This window comes from Centruroides sculpturatus, unplaced genomic scaffold (assembly GCF_000671375.1).
Source record: "Centruroides sculpturatus isolate CEXI.00-Female unplaced genomic scaffold, Cexi_2.0 scaffold138, whole genome shotgun sequence".
Classification (NCBI taxonomy): Eukaryota; Metazoa; Arthropoda; class Arachnida; order Scorpiones; family Buthidae; genus Centruroides; species Centruroides sculpturatus.
This window is the reverse complement of record NW_019384434.1, coordinates 898,316-918,524: the sequence shown is the minus strand read 5'-3', so window position 1 is coordinate 918,524 and position 20,209 is coordinate 898,316. Positions and strand designations below refer to the sequence as shown.

The following is a 20,209-nucleotide window of genomic DNA, read 5'->3' as shown; positions in this document are numbered from 1 at the left end:
CGTAGGAAGTAATTAAAAATAATGTATTACATAATTTAATCTGGACAAAAGCCAATTGTTTGAATGAAATCACTTTCTACGAAAAAATATTAGTCACGTTTGATAAACAAGGATGTGAAAGGTTACGTGTTGAAGGTTGGAGATATCTTTTAAATGAAAAACTCAAGAAAAATAAAATGAGAAAATTCAAATTTAATTAATTAATTATTTTTTTAAACTAAATTTTCTTAATTATTTATCACTTAAAACATTTAGATTTTAAAAAGAAAATGCTCCAAAAGTTTTATTATTATTATTATTATTATTTTTCAATTTTATTAAATCCAGTTTTCTATAACTCGTTCTTTAAAAACCGGTTGAATGAAAACACATTTAAAATAATTAATAACCTTACATTTTTTATAATTAGTCTATAAATTAGAAATTAATTAAATAGAATCAATAAAAAGTTATCATAATATTTACTTGTGTAACTTCTCTCTAGACACAAATATTTATATTTTCGGAAGTTAAAATTAAATATTATATTATTTTCGATATTTTCGAGAAGTATTTATGTCTTTTATTTACAAATTTTACTAATCTAACTCCGTATTTATCTCAACTTTTCCATTTAGAATCTTTATCCTCTTATGTTACGAGGAAACAACCTCATCAGATCTTATGGGATGATGCTGAGAGGATAAAGTATAACTTATGAGAACGAAATTTTCCCTTTTGTTTTTTCCTCCTCTTCATGTTCACTTTCAAACTACTGATGTTCATAATGGAAAGCGTTATTGAAAGCGTGAGCATCTTTTCATCTTCAGCTTCATCAGATCGGAGATGAGGATGATGTAGCTGTACGCTCTTAACAGTTTTTTATGACAATGCTTAACGTTACCTAATACGAAACTATTTAGCAGAGGTTTTATTTTCATAATGCGAGTGTAAACGTTCTATTATCTGGAATAAAAATTGTATAGATCAAGTGACGTTGAGCGAGTGTTGATTAGAAAATTTCTCATATTCAAGCGTTGAATCATCCGTCTGCCAATGCGACTAGTTCTGGTTTTTCTGCTTGTTTTAGATTTTTTTTTAATGAATATTTTAACATTCTTCTCTGACAAGTAATTATTAATTTAAATATACCCTCAACGTAATATAACATTTAATTATTTTGCACGCTATTTGAAGATTCTTCCAAAGGTTCAATGTATCTTTTAAATTCAGCTCAATGAATGGTATCAATGGTAAAAATATCGTTTGCCGCAATACAATGGAAACGAAGTTATTAGCAAATTTTATTCACATACGCGACGTCGCATCCATATTAGAATGGTCGCGAAGTATCGCGTCGCTTTAACGTTTTTTTTTCCTTATTCAAATATTTTAAGCATATAAATCATTTTATAAACATTTAAACTAACTTTTATACACATTTTATTATTTTATACTCACCAAAAGTAAGGCACGAACGATAAATTTACGTTTAAATTCATAACGTATAAAATCCAACATGGTGGAAACCATACGGTAACGACAATTAAACTTCGATTATACTTATTTTAATTTAATGGAAGATCTCGCTTCGTTTTGATTATAACTTTAAAAAAAATGACCAGAATACTTTACTTTAATGCATATTTTTAAACACAGTATTTAATTTTCACAGATAAGCAAATAGGAATACAATAAACGTGGAAACAAAGGTAACAAGTGATGATAAAAGTTAATAATTTTGGCAGCATGTTCACGAAACATTAATTCCAAATAAGCTTTGTACCTTTTTTAAAGGTTTACATGTACCTTCGGGTTGAAGCGATATGTGTTTGGGACGATTTTCGGGTTTAACGCAAACTAACCCTTTGCCACAACGCCCATGCATATGCCAAGGTCCTCCACATTTGTCGTTTTCGGCCTACGAACGTGCAAATTAATTAAAAATTTAACTGAAAAATAATTAAATTTAATTAAATTTCTTCTTAACTTACCTTAGCGCAGACTTTGCAGCAACCGCAACTGTCTTCTATCAGGCCATTGGTGCAGTTTTTGGGATTCTTACACGACTTAATTAACTCTATATTGGAATGGCAAGGACAAGATAAAGCGGATATACTGAAGAAAAAACAAAAATAAAATAAATTTATGCTAAAGAATTGCATTTAAAAACATTATATTCAGTTAATTTTAATAATAAATTAATTTTATATTTAAATTTTTTCCATATTTTATGCGTAATTTTTCTTCTAAAAAAAAAAACGCATACCTGCTCCTGTGACGTTTACTGTATTAATGCATATACACGTTCGTTGTATACAGTTACACTTCGTCTATTTTTTAAATTAATTTATGACGTAATAATTTAATTATGTTACAAAGTTAATTTCATTTAAAATGTATGTAAATATCACTTTAACAATTAATTCTTTTTAATTGTTTTTACAACAATGGAACGTTACGTTGTTAGGAATACAATAAATTTCCGATTTTATTGTATTTGTCAACGTAATAAAATCAATAAATAAATACAGTAAATTGTGTAAATATTGTAAATAAATAAGTAAATAAATACAGTAAGAAATTAAATAAATTTCATAAGTATAAACACAATAAAATTCTGTAAAATAATACAGTAAATTTAAGTAGAAGATTAATTTAATTATTTATTTATTTATTAAATTATTATCGTATTTTAATACTGAATTTTTCACATAAAAGTAGTTATAATTAGGAGAATTTCATAGCAAATTTCACGTAGGAATAATAAAGGAGAAATTTTTACTCACCTCGCAACGAGTGCAAACAATACGATTAAAGTCAACATCACAATTGATCTTCCTCTAATTGACTCACTTACTTGTACGATTGTTCATCGGGTTTTAGTACATCTTACTTACTGCTTCGACCAGTTCCCAACACTTTCGTGTGACGTCACTCTTTTATTTTTCACGAAATGGAGATTCATTAACATGACGTCAAGTTGCTTTTCGAATTGTTTTCTCTAACATTGTTATTATTATAATTAGATTTTTTTAAAATGTCGATTATCTTTCGTAGATTTTTATATAATTAATATGCTTATTTGTATGGAGAGGGGGATGTTTATTTCAATTTTTTAACACCACGGGGTGGCTCAAATATCAGTTAACCGTGCGAAGGTTGGGAGTTTTTAGAAAGCAATTAAAGCTTAACAGCAATTAACTGACATTTGGGCTAAGCTATTTTTGGGAATGCCGAGTCTTTATAGTGTTTATATTTTGTATAATAATTATATTAACTTTTTAACTGTTTTTTATGAATTATTCTTATACTTATTTAAGAAATTTTGAATGCATAATTAACTAATTAGCATGTTAATGAGTTAAGAGTTAATTAACTAATTAACGAATTGGGTTGTTATTTTTTATTATTGATATAATCATTTAAAATAACCTGTCAACACCACACTTTCATTAAACATAAAAAAATCGTGATTTATAGAGATATGCCTTGAGAAAATATAAGTAAAATAAGACATTCCTCGTATTTAAGATCCTTATTCTTATTGTTCAACACACAAGATATACCTTTCTTATCTACTAATCTGTTTCTAGGAAGATCGACAGGAGAGGAAGTAGGTCGAGGTCTTCCCTATTGGGTTTCGAACTTGAATATTTCTAGTGGAAGAGTGATATTTTTCTATGCTACTACCTCGATTAATATATACAATGATCGGAATTCTAATTCAGTAATTTGATTCTGAACTGTAAAATGAATAATTCTTTATGACAAATTTCATTCGATATCCCCCGTTAGAAATCGTAAAAATTACGTGATTTTCCTTTAGTATTGAATTAAAAAAAGCATCTTACCCGATTATAGATTTATTATTATATGTTAGAGGGATAGGACTTACTTTAGGAACCATAACTAGTCTCTAAATTCAGCCTATATACGTAATGAAGGTAATATAAAGGTTGGTCTGAAGGAAAAGGGTGTATTGGAGAAGATGAATGAAGGAAGAAACTTTTCTTATCTTTCAGATTACTGTTTCATCTGTCTCTTGGCCCCCAATAGAAAAAACAGGGAGTCAAGAGAAAAGATGAAACTGTGATCTGATGGAGAAGAAGGAGGAGGATGACAGAGGCAAGAGTTGAAGGGTTTACTCTCCCTAAACCAAGAAGAAAATGGAAGGATTGTATATAGGGTGATTTATAGGAATAGGGACAACCCTTTTCCTATAAATTATCCTTTATAGATCCGACTGGAAAGAGATAAATAAAAGAAACGAATGGAGATGTTTGATAAGAAGTAGCCATCCATACAACGATGGAAATAGTTAAAGACAAAGAAGGACACGAGATAATTGTAAACGTGGGTTATTTTCAGTATTTCTACTTTGTAAACATGAAAAAAAAATTAAAAGAAAATAAAGCTCGAATAGTTTTAGATTATTTAATACAATTAAAGTAAAAACTTCACACGAAAAATATTACAATAATAATGGTAAATTTATCAATAAATGTCGAAATTATCTGATTTTATGTATATATATATATATCAGAAAACTATACCCAGAATACGAAGACAGCGCCATTTTTCCCCTTGCGATTAATATCATTGTTTATATCATGTATATACTTGACATACTTTTGTTTGTATAATTAATCAGAGGGTGATTAAATAGCACGCGATGCTACGCTACCGCCACCTGGCGTTAGAAATAGAAACTAAACGAATAAATATCGCTTGTGATAAACGAATTATTTAATAAAATACAACAGTATAGATTGTATTTGTTCACGTTTACAAAGCACAAAAATACATATTAAAATATTAAAAATATCATACACAAAGTGCTAATTTCGCACTTATTTTAATTAAAAATGATAAAATATTGTCATTTTATAATTTTGTAATACGAAATTTATGAAATAGAAAGAGAAAGGATGCTGTAAATCTCCGCTTCTTCATCCTCTTCCTCTCTGTTTCATCATTTAGGCAATGAACTATTATTGCATAATTCGACTAGAATGGATTAAAAACTCTACAGATATATAAAAAACGAATGTATTTTAAAATAAATTTAACAAAACAAATAAAATTTTAGTCAATTTAAATTAATTTTCTTTTTATGCAAAAGGATTCTTCGAAAAATATTCATTTCTTTCTTTCACTCTAAAAATAAATTTTTGAAAAATTAATAATTTTATTTTAATTATTTTATTAATTTTCTAAATAAATAATTTTAATATTTTTAAATGTATAAATATATTTTATTAGAATAAATTCTCTTTATTCATGTTGTATAGTCTCTTATAAATACCAGTTTATGTTATATTTAATTTTAAGTTTGTGAATAAATTATTCTAGAAAAATATTCAAATTAATTCACGAAATTTGAATAAAATATGAAATAAATTAATTAAAAATAAATGTAAACTAAATAAAATTGCATAAACCTATGTAAAACTATAGCTAAATTTATTGGTTTATATTCGATTTATATGAATTTCTACATTAATTTTTTTAATGTATTTTATAAAAAACTCATTAAATTATTATGTTAAATAAATAAAATAGAGTTAGAAAAAGAAAATTATTCAAAATTTACTTTGTTTTTTAGCACAGATTTCACAACAACCGCAAGGGTCTTTAGTAGTTCCATTTGGACAGTATTTTGGAGGAGGTGGACAAACATATCTGTTCTTACGACACGGACACGCTAAAGAATTTATACTGAGAAATATTTTAAAAAAATATATTACAACTTTTAGATAATTAATTAATTAATTAATTAAACTTATTGCTTAAATTAAAATTAAATAATAACGATTTAAAAATTAATTACAATTACCTTATAAAGAGGCAAGTAAGTAGGAGAATTTGGAATATAAATCTTTTCATTGTTACAAATATATTTACCTATTTTTCTTTATTTATATACCAAGTTATTAAATATTCTTGTCACGTCATTCTTTGTAATCGTATCTATTGAGAAATGATTTAAGTAAACAACTTTAAAAATATCCATTTTAGTCACGTTTTTGGTCTAAATTATTATAAATTTTAGTTATTTTTTTAAAATTTATTCTCTAAAGTATATAGAAAAACGTATACAACCGGTTCATCTTGATTAAATATTTCATAATCCACGACTTTTATATTATTATTTAACATAGTTTTATCATTAATTTTCTGTTTTTTAGTGTTTTTACATTAGAAAAGTATTCTAATTTATTATTATTTAAATAAATAAGGTATTTAAATTTATAAATTAAAGAATGTTTATATAGAAATTTAATATTTTATGATATATTTTCTTCCTCAAAAATCTAAAGGAAAGTGCATTCGTTTCAAGTTCCATTTTAATGTAATATAAACTAGAAACAGCTTTCTTATAGATTTTAAAAGTATTATTTAATTTTTATATTCAAATTATTATAAAATATTAACAAAATTGGACCATTTAATTATAAAATTTTAAAGAAATTCTCATACAAATGCTGACAATCTACAACAGATGGAAGCGAGTTAATAGCAATTTAATTCTATAAAAATTATTAAAATATGTGTTTTATTACTTAAATATACATACTTAAACCTACCTGAATGCTTTTCTTATCGTTCAACCCAGTTGACTCACTTAAGTTGCCTTCGCCACCTTTTCAGTGACGTAATTTGTTTCCAAAGTATAAATGACGTCAAGATTAACTTGTTTCGTAAGAGTTTATTAACAAAATGTCATTAAAGTTATTAAAATTAATTAATATTCTATTAAATTATGGCGTGTCGATTAATATGTAACGGTCTATTTAATGAAATATCTATTTGTAAGCCTCGTAATTATCATTATTTAGTATGATATTCACTATTAATGTGGAAGTTATGAACTGGTAAGTGCATCTGTAACTGTTATACGTTTACATTGATCGATAGGAAAATTTCTAATTANTTTATTTATACGAATAACATTGAATACATAACACCTCTATAGGAAATTGCTAGCAATCAAATATTCATAGAGGAATATAAAAAAAGAATATAAAAATAAAAAATACAGTTATTCTTCGATGTTAGAAGATATTTAAGCACCGATACATGTGCCTCCTCTTTTTAATTTCTCCAAATTTGTAAGAGAACGTGAATAAACGCATTCTAAATCATCCGCACAAATTCCATGAACGTTGAAACGACCTCCGCAACTCTCTCCAACACCCTTTAACATTTAAATTTAGTAAAAATATAAGAAAATAATACGTAAAAGAGCTTCTCGAATAGTTAATCCTATTAAACGAATATTAAAATCTTTACCTTGGCACATACTTGACAGCAATTGCAACCATCCTTAACCATTCCAAATTTGCAATTTGTGAGAGGTTTGCACGATTTTTTATCACAAGAGCAAGGTATACAATAAGAACTAAAATATTTTTTAAAATAAATTAAGTCAAGAGATGTAAATTATGTAATTATATATATATAACTTACCTCACAATGAGCCCAAAGAGAATCATAAAGCACAACATTTTCCTCCACTCTATATTTGTATATTGACTTTGTTTACTGTTCTTGAGTTCTTCTTTTATATAACAGCATTTAAGAGGTTCAAAGACCCTCTACTTTAATTTTACGATACACTCAATTACCGGAAATTTTAGTTATTGATATCGTTTAACAGAAACTATTGTTTTATTAACTCTATAAAAGTATTTTGTAAGAGTACTCTTCTGTATCATAAACACTAATATAAAATTAAACAAAAATTCTTTTATTCGTAATTTTATAGCGGGTCAATGAAATCATTAATATTAAATTATGTATTAAACTAGAACAGGGAGATGATGTTTTTATCAATATCTCTCTTCTTATAAAATAATAATAACCTAATTAATTAATTTTTTAAACTGTAAGGCTAAAATTTCATTAATTTAGAAGATGAATTTTATGTTTAATTTTTAAAATAATAAATAAAGCTTCAAATTTCAAATTTCCTTCAGAAGGTATAAATTGTATCTGTTTATTAATTTATAAAAATTAATTACACTAATACTTAGTATAAGTTAACTTTTTGATATTTTTGGTAGTGTAATAATATTTTATCATCAAATAATTATAATAAATAATGCCAAATATGGCCTCAGGAACGATTTTCTTGGAGGTTGACTCACTTGAACTAGACTAAACAGTTGCTCATTCGCTCAAATTTTTATTATATATAAAGTATTTTATTACAGAATTTATAAAACTATTTCATTTTTAATTTAATATAATCTGAAAAATATTTTATTTATAAATATTTAATAATAAACAGCATCATCTTTCCATTCTTGATTCTCTGGATACAGCATCATCTCTCTAATTTATCTTTCAAATGAACTACATTATTGTCTTCATAAAAGGAAAATGTTATGTGCGTTATTTAATTTCTTTTTATTTTAATTCGAGGAAACGACTTTAATTAGATTAATTAATTTTATTTCTTATACAATAACCTAGTTTTCATCATAACTGTATTCATTATATTTAACGGAACAGAACCTTTATAAATAATACTATACTTATGGGAAATTTAGCTTTAATTTACATAATAAACTTTTCTTTAAAAAAATAAGATTTATAAAGCGAACTACTCTATATAATAAGCTCAATAAATAAGCTTCACTTTACATAGCGAGTTTTGTTAATAATATTTTACACTTTTTAACTCGAATTCGTGAATTTAAAAATAAAATATTCTTTAGAAATACTTAATTATCCTTTGATTATCTAGAGATAACGTTGTATTATCTTTTAAAATGAAAATTCTGTTTGAAAATATACTCTAAATGATCTTAATAACTACGTCAGTCGAAACTTTCATGGAATTTTCGTACTGTAAATCGATTTATTTGAATGATCAGTGGAGAATTTTTGGAAGAAAATATGAAAATAAATTAACGAAAATGTCAAGTTATATTTCTTATCTATAACTTAAGTTGAACTTTATCCAGTTAACTGATAACAAGAGAAATGTCGGGAGAAGAAACAATTATTTTCTGCCATTTTTATTAACATAATTTACCACGAACGAGGTGAGTTTAAATCAGTTATTATGTTTTATTTACGTTTATATTTATCAAATTATGATCTATTTAGTGTAAGAGTGATCAATAAGTTATTGTGTGTACACGTTGTATACCCTTAGGCTATACAATACCCTTAGGCTATTGTAATAAGATTTCCTGATACCCAATAATTTCTATTATCTAGTGTTTAACATATAGAAGTTAGGTCGAAGGATACTAGTTTATTATAATACATACAAGTTTAATATAATGAGTAAAGCAAAAGTTTCCATAGGAAACACAGATCAGATAAAGGGATAGACGTGTTAACATTTGTATGTGCATTTAGTTACGTGGTATCTACATAGACTGTATTGTATGACTTAGAAGTGATTACATAATGAAGTTAAGTCATCTTGCCTACGTTTGAATAAACTTGTTCGTTTGTACTGTACACGCCAGCAAGTTTTTCGATGGGAAAACTGGCTCCTGGTTAGGTGTTACGAACATGAAAGTAAGCCAGAAAACACGTGGCCAGCCAGTTAGCCATGCACTAACTCACGAAAAGTACCAGTATTCTATGGTTATTGAATCTCCTTGTATTATACATACTATAGATAATATATTTATTTTAAATATACCTATTCGTAAGGTTCTTTAATAAAGTATCTATAAATTAATATATTTATGTTTCAGGTATAAAAATGCTCATCTTCCTGTTGTCACTAAAGTTTATTCTTTTATGTCCTTGTTATTCACTTAACATATTTTTTGATGATGAAGATGACGACGAGCATCCTTTATGTAAACCACCGTTCAAATGCAATTGCGAAGATACTAAAATAGACTGTTCAAATTTAAAAATTACAGACTTCGAAAGTAAATTGCAATTTTCTGAAGAAATTATCGAAGTCAATTTCCAAGGAAACGAAATTAAGAATATTCAAAAAAACTTTGCAAAAGGAACAAATTTACGTGATTTAGATTTATCATATAATAATATAAATTTCATTTCTAGTGAAGCTTTCTCTAACCTCAATCAGTTAATTCGTTTGGATTTGTCACATAATTATATATGGAACCTCGCTGTAGATGTTTTTAGTGGTGTCAAGTCTCTTAAGAAACTCGATCTTAGCTATAATAACATCCAAAATATCATTCCAAATACTTTTATGCCGACAAAGATGCTGACTGATCTGTCCTTAGAATTCAATCCATTTATGTACTTCGATAAAGATTTTTTCACATATTTACCGAAATTAGAAAACTTAAACTTACGTTATACTGGATTTAGTAGTTTGCTTCCGAAATTATTTGCTTCTAACACCAATTTGAAGTATCTATCTCTTGCTAATAACGCATTATCCTCAGTTCCATCGAGTGCTCTGAAGGACCTGAAGAGTTTAGTTGTTCTATGGTTAAACGATAATCCAATAAAATATATCAAATCTGGAGATTTTAAAGGTTTAGTTAATCTTACAAGTTTATATATAAGCAATATGGCTGAACTGAAAAATATAGAGAAATTTGCTTTCGAAGGTCTGATCAATTTGAGAATCCTTCATTGCTCCGATAATTATAAGCTCGAAGTGATCGATTCTATGGCTTTCGCTACCAATAATACGTTTCCGTTAAAGCATATAGAGATGATATATTTAAGAAATAATGCTTTAACAACATTATCGGAGAAATTATTGAATTGGAAGCGCATAACTTATACAGATTTGTCTGGAAATCCTTGGCATTGCGACTGCAAAGTTCAATGGTTAGGAAAGATACACTGGAAACACGATCTTCAATACAATATCAGGTAATTAATCTTTATTCTTTAAATTATTTAGCTCTTAAACAAACTTATAGGGTAAAATTTATCTCTGGTACTGTTGTCACTCTCCAAAGTTTATAGGACATCCTATACAAGCAGAATCATGCTGCCAAGTGTGATCCTTCATGAGATAAGGCCTTTCAAAATTCGCCTCCTGAAAAAAACAGCAAGAATTAGTACTTTTTCCTTTGTAGAAAGGTACTTAAAGTGTATTGTCAAGATAAAATTATTTGCTGTGTACAGAGCTGATGCTGTAAAATAAAACTTTTTAACAAAATTAAAATGTTTACTAAATAAATACATAAATTAAACGGCTCTTCCTAGAGAACAGTTGAAAGAAACTTTTAACAAATAAAACCAAATTTTATTTCTTTCTGATCAAACCAGAAGGATGTAATTAAACACAATATCTTGTGAAGGTTCACTGATTCCTTTGAGCATTTTTCGTTGTGTAGGGATGGCATAGAACAATGCCAATGCCCCGACAAATAAAATCTGAAGAAGTGATAGCCTTATACATATAGTGATCGAGCAAAACATTAAGACCAGGTGTCTGAATCCTTTGCTCCACTACGTACTGTACTTCTAAAACAGCCTGGAATCGTCAATACATAGGCCGAACGAAGTGTTTAAAGGTACTCTATAGTATCTGGGACTGTACAGTTACATGTAGGCATTTATTCAGGGAGTGACAGAATGGCTTTCCTTTAGAGTCTCAACAGGATTGTGATCTGTCGAATTTGATAATCAGGTTTTCACTTTAGAATGATCTTTATGTTTTGCTTCGTGTCTTTATTTAAATAATGATAAATTTAAAATTTTATAACGTATTATTATCTATTACAGGTGCTCTTCTCCATCAAATTTAGCAGGCAAGTTAGTATCAAATATACCACTAAATGATTTTGAGTGCGAAAGTCACATGAGTGCTCAACTAATAATAACATTAACCTTGATCACAGTGACTGTGTTTATAGGTGTTGTTCTAACAATAACAATCTTCCTGAATAAAAGAGGATTATGCATTACCTGCAACTCGAAATTTCAAACAAAATATCACAAGGTGTTCCAAAGAAAAGAAGACGACATCGAATACGAACCTAAAGAATAACCAAAACCCAAAATTTGCATAATTCTTTTTTAAATATTTGTATATTTTTATTAAAAAAATAATAAAAAAAATCGAAAACTAAAAAAAAACACTTGCAATTAAAAAGTATTTATTAATAAATTTTCTAAAAATATATTATATATTGAAATTCCCATTTTGGGGTGCTCCAAAAGTTATTAAAAACCGTTATAAAGACTAAATTGCTTTCTGCTTCGATACACCTCCTCCATTGTTTACAAAATTGTTTAAAATATAATTCGATGAACAAATTATAAAGCTGTGATACACTTCCAAATTGCTGGCTGAATTGTTCCCAAAACATTCGGTTAACTGTCTTTTGGACCACCCTATATTATATTTACAAGAAAAAGAAATTTTTATCATAAACCTCTTCCAAAATAATTAATCAGCTTTTATCTCGGTATTGCTACACCATTTAAATATCTTATCACTACATGAATCAGCTTTGTCAACTCTTACAAAAACATTGTCTCTATTCTTTTAGTTTTGATGTAAAAGTATTTATTATAAAGAAATAAAAGTTATTATTATTTTCTTATTTTAAAAAGCATAAAAATTTAATATTTAAAACATTATTCAAATTTTATCTTTGTTATAATTAACGTTAGACGAGTTTTTCCCCTTTGTTCATACGATACCGAGTGACGGTGTCGAATGACTTTACCTTTCTTGTCTCCAGCATTTTACATTTAATTATTTTAGAATTTTATATTTAAATTAGAGAAAAAAAATAATACATTAGAAAATTAACTTAATTTCTGTAATAAAAATGTTATAAATTGTTGAACTTTAATACCTGATTTTAGTGTTATCGTTTCTCCTTATCTGTACAAAAGATTATTCTCGCATCCAGTTGTTTTCGCAAAGGACTTTGTATCTTGCACAATAATCTGCCTTTTCTGGAAGGATCTTTTGTCAAAACGAATGGATAAATTCATCATTTATTAAAATATTCATAATTTGTAAGTATATATTTATTATATAAACTTATCTAAATATATATAATTTAGCATCAAAAACTGTTACGAAATCTTTTCACCTTTGATAATACAAATGAATTGAGACGTTTATATGTTTAATTAGAATTAAATTTCTATGCAATTAATAATAAATTAAGTTTATAGATTAATATTATATAAAATAAGCAAGTATTTTATCTAATCCTGAATAATTAAAATACAAACGGTTTCACTTGTGAAATAAAGTACAAGTCGACCCCCCTACAACACTGTTGATTATTCCGTTTTATATGAATTCCATGTTGTACCAGTCACTTAGATTTTATAAATACGTGAGCCGTTCACAGCCCGGCACACGTATTTGTAAAATCTAAGTGTCTCGTACAACATGGAATTCATATAAAACGGAATAATCAACAGTGTTATAGGGGGGTCAACTGGTAACTAAAATAATGCAACTAGATAAATAAATTCAAGAATTTTTCTTTTAATTTAAGAAGCTTTTAACAGAGAAATAAATTAATAAAAAAAAGTAAAGAGAATTGAATCTCCTACTTCCTTATTAACTTTGATTTTTATATATCTTACATATAATCATCATGACAAAGCTGCTACTTTATTGTAATTTTTAAAAAAATAATAAATATTTTTATATTTTTAAATAAATCATTAACTTTTTAAAAAATATTTTAATCTATTTAATTAATTAAATANTCTTTTTATGTGTTTTAAAATAATTTTTATTTAAAAAAAATTATATAAAATAAAAATACATAAATTATAGAATAAAAAATAATAAAATAAAATTGTATTTTTATAAATATTATTGAGAGAAATTGTAGTTTAAAGTAATTTTTATGATACCTCTACACGTTAGTCGAGTGTACAGATGCGATCGAATGATTCATCTGTTTTATACCTTTAACACATGTAACTGTATCGAGAATTTCGTTCGTAATTTATCAATGTAGTAAGCTTTATATATATATATATATATTTATTGTCATTTTTATCATTTATTTTAGAGCTTTTCAATTCGTGTTATTAACGAGTGTCTTTGTTTGCCATTCAATGTCAATCGTTTGTTATAGTTATAGCATTTCTCAACCTCTTCTTGTCTGTTAAGACCTTGACATATAATTCGTGACTCTACTAGAACCCGCGATCGACTTGTTGAGATATTTTAATATAGATTTTAAAAACTGACTTATACGTTCGTTTGTCTGTCTAACGAATGAAATTATTGGAAAATTATTTTCTATTTTATTAATATTTATATATATATGTAGAATACGTTATAGAGCTTTAAATGTGTTTCGAATTGTTTACAGTTTGGTGATAACGTGGAGAAAATACTATTTTTTTAAGTGCAATTAACGTATTGGAGTACATGTAAAGAGTAAGTAGTCAGTTCACATGTACTCGAATGTTAACTACTTTAATTAATAACGTTAGATTTGATGTAATTTATAATTTAAATTTTAACTCACTTTCTATTAAATTAACAAAGATTTTTTTAAATATATTTTTCATTCAGATTAATCAAGAGAGGTCCAAATAAATCATGTTGTATGAATTTATCGTCGTGTCATTACTTGTTACAATATATAGATCGGGTGTAAGTGCCGAAAATCTGTGTGATTCCTGCAAATGCACGGAGCATGATGCAGATTCTCAAATGGTGAATATCAACTGCGAGTATAGGCAATTTCAAAGCATACCACCCATGGAATCGTGGCCTGTGAATCCTTACAGACTGGACTTAAGTCACAACAACATCACCGTGTTAGATTCCCTAGAAGATAACTACATCATCAAAGAATTAGATTTGGATTTCGTGAACTTGGAATCCATTAAATCCAACGTATTTCAGAGTTATCCCAAATTAGAATATTTGGATTTAAGTCAGAATCTTCTTACAACATTAGATAAGGACATTTTTACGGGATTAGAAAATTTATTAACGTTAAACTTCAGTTATAATAACATAAAATTGTTGCCAAAAGGCATATTCGATCCTCTAGTGAAGCTTCAAGTTTTGAGAATGTCGGGAAATCCTCTACGTTATTTATCACAGGATATCTTTATGCCACTGCTTTGTGTTAATTATATGGATCTATCTGATATCAGAGCTCATAGTTTACCAGATGGAATATTTCATACGTTAGATAAACTCGAATATCTTGATCTGTCGAAGAACGACTTTGATAAAGTACCATCCAGCGCTCTAAGAAGCTCGACTAATTTAAAACAATTATATCTCAGTGAAAATAAATTTATAAAACTGAATAAAGATTCTTTCACATATTTAACTAAATTGGAATTATTGGATTTAAGCGAAATGCCGAAATTGAAAAAAGTTGAGGAATTCACTTTTTCCCCGTTGAGTTCGTTGAAAACATTAAAAATGTCATCAAATGCACAGCTTCAGTACATCGATCCTTCTGCATTTGATGGGATTTATAACCCCGCACAAATTTCTAGTCTTAATTTAAAAGTCGTCAAATTAAGAAGCAATGCCTTATCTACTTTAAACAGTAATATGTTACCTTGGCACGCAATTCCTACTTTGGATCTTCAAGGAAATCATTGGTATTGTAATTGCTACCTAGCTTGGATCGTTAACTGCAGCATTCCAGCCGAATTAACTACAGATTTCAGGTAAATTTCTATCAATAACAAGTTTTATGCAAAGTGATTCAAAAATAATAACACTTTGTATAAGTTTGCCTGAGTTATTCAAATAACAACGCTTTGCAAACGTTGTTAATTGAATAACACCGATGTGGCAACCAAACTAAACTTACAACAACTAACAAGTTATTTGATATAATTGCATAAAATCCATCGAATTCTCATGCTTAAGAATTTATGATCTCCTTAGAGGTTCCGTTACGAATAATTATAAAAGAATGTTGTATGGAAGCAAAGAAACGACGAATTAAATCGTCATGTTAAAGGTATTTCCAGTTGTAATGATGATATCTTCTATAAATCTTAATGTAAAAGCTTGATATACCTATACAGAAGATCATTAGACCTCTATACAAAGTAACAACCTAATATCAAGCTGACTCCAAATTTAGCTAGATTCTAAGTTAAAATATGCCCTACGAGAGTTATTATTTTATGAATCACTTATATATGTAATGTTCTACGTTTTCTCAATGATTATTTGTTCTAGGTGCTATGGTCCCAAGCCCAATCAAGGGAAGTTAGTGACGGATCTAAGAGAAGAAGAATTCATCTGTTTGCATGAAGCACCCTCGCAATATTCGGAAACTGCCATAAGGACTATTGCTGCTTTAGTAGGTTTGGCATCGATTCTACTAATAGTAATTATTGGTATATTAATACTTAAGCGGAAATACATCCGATCTTGGTGGATATACCGGAAACGTGGCACTGGAGCCGTATACTATGTCAAAGCGCAGACAAATCCCAATGATGCTATTGATTTATAGACAATATTCTATTATGAAACTTTTTGTACATAATCTTTCATTAAGTTAAAGAGTATAAAGTATCGGTGCATAAACCTGAAAATATTATTTTTATTCCCAAAGCTTTCGTTATTGTTAAAGTATTGTGGCATACATTCTTAATGTAAAGCTTTTAAATAAAATCATTTTCTATTTGTTATTTACGATTTTAAAAACAATTTTTAATGAAAATTACTGGAAAGACAATTAGATATTTAATTAAATATCTAATTTATGTACATTATTTCTAATATGCGTAAGGTTTAGAAAGCTTTCGAGTGCTTCATATAAAACATACGAGAAATACTCGAGGTTAAGTAGGTTTTTCTTGTTAGATTTTATTGGAATAAAAACAATTCTACAATAAATTTATAAATTGGATAAAAGATTTTAAACTTTAAATCAAAATTTCTCCAAACTATAAATAAATTAACGTAAACATATGCGTCAATGATTTCAATGACTAATTTCTCAACTTACAGTCTGGAGGATGCAGAAATTTATAAAAAAAAGCTTCATAAAATTTGTATAAATTTAAATTAAATAATTTTATAATAATAATTAAATTTAATTATTATTGTTGCTAATTCAATGAGGGTTGCTTAATGTAGAGTACACACCGGATGCTGATAACTCTGGTAGTATGTGTGTGTGGCAACGGAGATAAAGGAACTTTAAACACATAAAAATGAGATAATAATGAAATAAATGTGTTTAATTTTAAAACTAAATATAATTTTTAAATAATTTTAATAAGAATTTTTCGATAATAATTCATATTCTGTTGGAGAATCTTATGTTATAAAATGTATTTCTATACACATAAGTAAGATAATTATTGCCTAATGTTTACGTTAAACAAATAATAAATTCGATGCAATTTAAAGATAAAATATTATTATGTTTATGACTGAATTTAGTATATGCAATTTAGAATTATATAAATATATACATGTACTCTAGAAGTTTCAATGCCAAGATCTCTCATCGTTTCGTGACTCTCGCCTCTCATTTTTTATTTATAGCAATTATTTATATGTAATATTAGTTAAAATAACTATAAATAATATATAAATCTATCATATTAGAAGATTTAATAAAGAAATTACTTGATAGTACAGGGAAACGAACTGCTGTACTTTATAATGATGAGAGAAAAGTTTGTTAAAAAGTTTTCTTCAAAAACAGGCAGATAGCGCTTTATATGTTTGGTTCGCACGCTATCCTCTGATACATTTAAATAGCCATAGAAATATAATCCAGATAAAGACAAACTATTTTTTAAATAATTTATTAACTTTAAACTCTCTTTTGGAGGAATGCAAGTATCGTCTTTCGCGAAGGGGGTGACATTAGAATTTGGAATAACGGTCCGAATGAGGCTGTTACGCTCGTTTGCATAATAAGGTTGATAAAAGGCAAGGAAAACTTTCTGTGTTAGAGAGAAAATCAGAAGCGAAGGATTCTAGTTCGGTTCTGCCTTCGAGTCTCATTCTCCATTCCAGGAAAACCTTTCCTTTTTCATCAAAGTTCGGCCCGAATCGACAAGATAGAAAGGTGTTACGAGGACAAGAGGGGGCGACCGGGAACAACAGAACATCGTCCCCTTCTGTTCCTTTTCTGGTACATTACGGATCAAGTGAAGGTTTCTTTTTTCTTCATCGTATGGTCGAGTAACAAATGATTTGATCCGCGATTCATTTGTAAAAGTTTAAAAGTCGTATTAATGATTTTTTCTTCTCTTTTGTAAATAAGGCTGTCCTTCTACTAATTAGTCTCGTAACTTCGTTCATCAACTTTGCTCCTGAGACTCGAGCTCCTTTATTACTTTCTATAATACGGTTGGTATGCAATACGAACTTAAAAAACAGCAAACCGCAGGTAAGTGCCTAAGAAGCTAACATCCAGTAACATTTATGCACAACATGACATCGCATATACAACGTAAGCATTCTATTGCTATTAGATATCGATCCTTCGGAATTATCGAAAGTATTTAAGACTTCGACCCCTGAATTTTAGAGTAATTTTTATCGCCCGATCATCAAATACGCGATCAGCAAGATCCGATCTTCTGTAAATTTACAAAATTATATCTAAAACAATTTAAATGATTATAATTTTCAATTTTATTTCATTTTTAAGTACATATTTCGTATTTTATTCATTGTAAGATTAGATATTCTCCAATTTCAAAGATTTACGCTTAGTCGGTGTCTCTAACACAAGTACCACTGTCCAAAGTACCCGGGTAATCTTCGTCACTTACTTCGTTTCCGTCGTCAGTTTGGCATCTTAATCCGGCTCCGCATTTTCCTGAAGTAAACCAAGGTCCTCCACACACTTCACCTAAGGCCTGAAAAATGTAATTACGTTTCAGATCAGAATTAGTATACGATTTCATTTTTTAGTGCTTGAAAATTCGCGTAATTGTCGGTCTAAATCCAATTTTTTCAATTGCTAGATTCGACCAGAAATAGGATCAGTCAACGAGTATGAGGAATGAACAAGGAAATACTTTATGACAAATTATAAAAATCCAAATAGCATTTTAATAAAGGATTGAAGAATCCTACAATAAGACAAAACGTTATGATTTAACTATCTGGTCCATGTATAAGTTTACGAATTTATACGAAAAATCCCAGAACGTGTCTGTGTATTACACTGTACAACGGCACATACTTTTTGGGGTTTAGAATTTTATTGCTGAGCCCTTAATTTAAAAAAAATATATTTTTTTTAAGATCCCAAACCCTTATTTGCTTTCCCTATTGATTAAAAAGCACAAGAAACATTTTTAAGTTAGTCTACTCGATACTTCCCAAACACTAATACAGAGTCAGGATCCGCACATAAGGTATAATATTTACCTTTTCACATTCTTGGCAGCATCCACAAGAATCGAGAGTTAAACCAAGAGGACATGTCGAAATGTCTGGACAATATTCCTTTAATTGCTTTTCTGTCCATTCCCAGCAAGGACATGACAGAGCGTACAGACTAGAAAGAAATTCATCTTTAGGTAATTTTTATAAGTTTATATATAAAATATGGTGTAAATATTTAAATGGGCTTACCTTCCTATCAAGGAGAGTAAAATTACAAAGCGCAACATTTTAATTTCAACTGTTAAGTGAAGAAAACTTGCAAAAGTTACATTTATCTCTGTTAACATCCTGTTTCTCTTCTAATTGGATTTCCTGTTAAAAAAATCCAGATAGGCATATTTTTTAATTTTTAATTTCAGTAGGATGCAAGAAAAATAATTTATAAAATATAATTACTAATAAATAAATATTAAATAATTATTTGCAATTACTAAAAAAGCAATTATCTTACAATTACAAATACTCTAAACTATGGTAAATTATACTCGTGAATTAAATTCGTTTCTAATATTAGAATTTTCATTTCTAATTTGAATTTTGCCAACTTTTATATCTTAATACAAGTGTTTGTTACTTATAAGTGTTTAATTGGGGCATTTTGACTTGATGTTGTAAAGTACAGTGGAACCTCGGTATACGTCTGCTTTAGAATACGTCCAATTCGGAATACGTCCTGTTTGGACGAAACAAATTTTGCTCGGTATACGACTTTTCTTCGGTATACGACTTAATTCAATTATAAGCGCCATCTATGAACAAGTTGCACTATCGGTGTACTAGACCAGATTAGACGTTCGCGGTGCCACGGTTTATAACTTTGTTAAATTTTTTCTGATTTTAATTTGTAAGTAACATTTTATTATTTTTATTAATCATGAATTGCAAAAAAGGCAACAGAAAAATAAAAAAATG

At 27.8% G+C, this 20,209-nt stretch overlaps 4 protein-coding genes across 4 annotated transcripts; 1 reads left to right on the top strand and 3 right to left on the bottom strand.

The window, feature by feature from the left end:
* Positions 1–1,614: 1,614 nt before the first annotated feature.
* Positions 1,615–5,131, bottom strand: LOC111619857 (venom protein 302-like). Its single transcript, XM_023361680.1, has 3 exons — positions 2,769–5,131; positions 1,974–2,097; positions 1,615–1,900 (listed from the first exon to the last, which is right to left on the bottom strand). Exons 1-3 carry the CDS (start codon positions 2,804–2,806, stop codon positions 1,733–1,735), a joined length of 330 nt encoding a protein of 109 aa, XP_023217448.1. The 5' UTR covers positions 2,807–5,131; the 3' UTR covers positions 1,615–1,732.
* Positions 5,132–6,946: 1,815 nt separating this feature from the next.
* LOC111619858 (venom protein 302-like) lies at positions 6,947–7,882 on the bottom strand. The gene is made up of 3 exons (XM_023361681.1): positions 7,453–7,882; positions 7,276–7,384; positions 6,947–7,180 (listed from the first exon to the last, which is right to left on the bottom strand). Exons 1-3 carry the CDS (start codon positions 7,488–7,490, stop codon positions 7,049–7,051), a joined length of 279 nt encoding a protein of 92 aa, XP_023217449.1. The 5' UTR covers positions 7,491–7,882; the 3' UTR covers positions 6,947–7,048.
* Positions 7,883–8,678: 796 nt separating this feature from the next.
* Positions 8,679–16,566, top strand: LOC111619820 (protein artichoke-like). The gene is made up of 5 exons (XM_023361640.1): positions 8,679–9,035; positions 9,705–10,818; positions 11,680–11,938; positions 14,486–15,585; positions 16,109–16,566. The coding sequence occupies exons 2-5, from the start codon at positions 9,713–9,715 to the stop codon at positions 16,386–16,388; spliced, it is 2,745 nt and encodes a 914-aa protein (XP_023217408.1). The 5' UTR covers positions 8,679–9,035; positions 9,705–9,712; the 3' UTR covers positions 16,389–16,566.
* Positions 16,567–18,511: 1,945 nt separating this feature from the next.
* On the bottom strand, positions 18,512–19,609 carry LOC111619831 (venom protein 302-like). The gene is made up of 3 exons (XM_023361649.1): positions 19,487–19,609; positions 19,280–19,409; positions 18,512–18,762 (listed from the first exon to the last, which is right to left on the bottom strand). The coding sequence occupies exons 1-3, from the start codon at positions 19,582–19,584 to the stop codon at positions 18,613–18,615; spliced, it is 378 nt and encodes a 125-aa protein (XP_023217417.1). The 5' UTR covers positions 19,585–19,609; the 3' UTR covers positions 18,512–18,612.
* Positions 19,610–20,209: the final 600 nt, after the last annotated feature.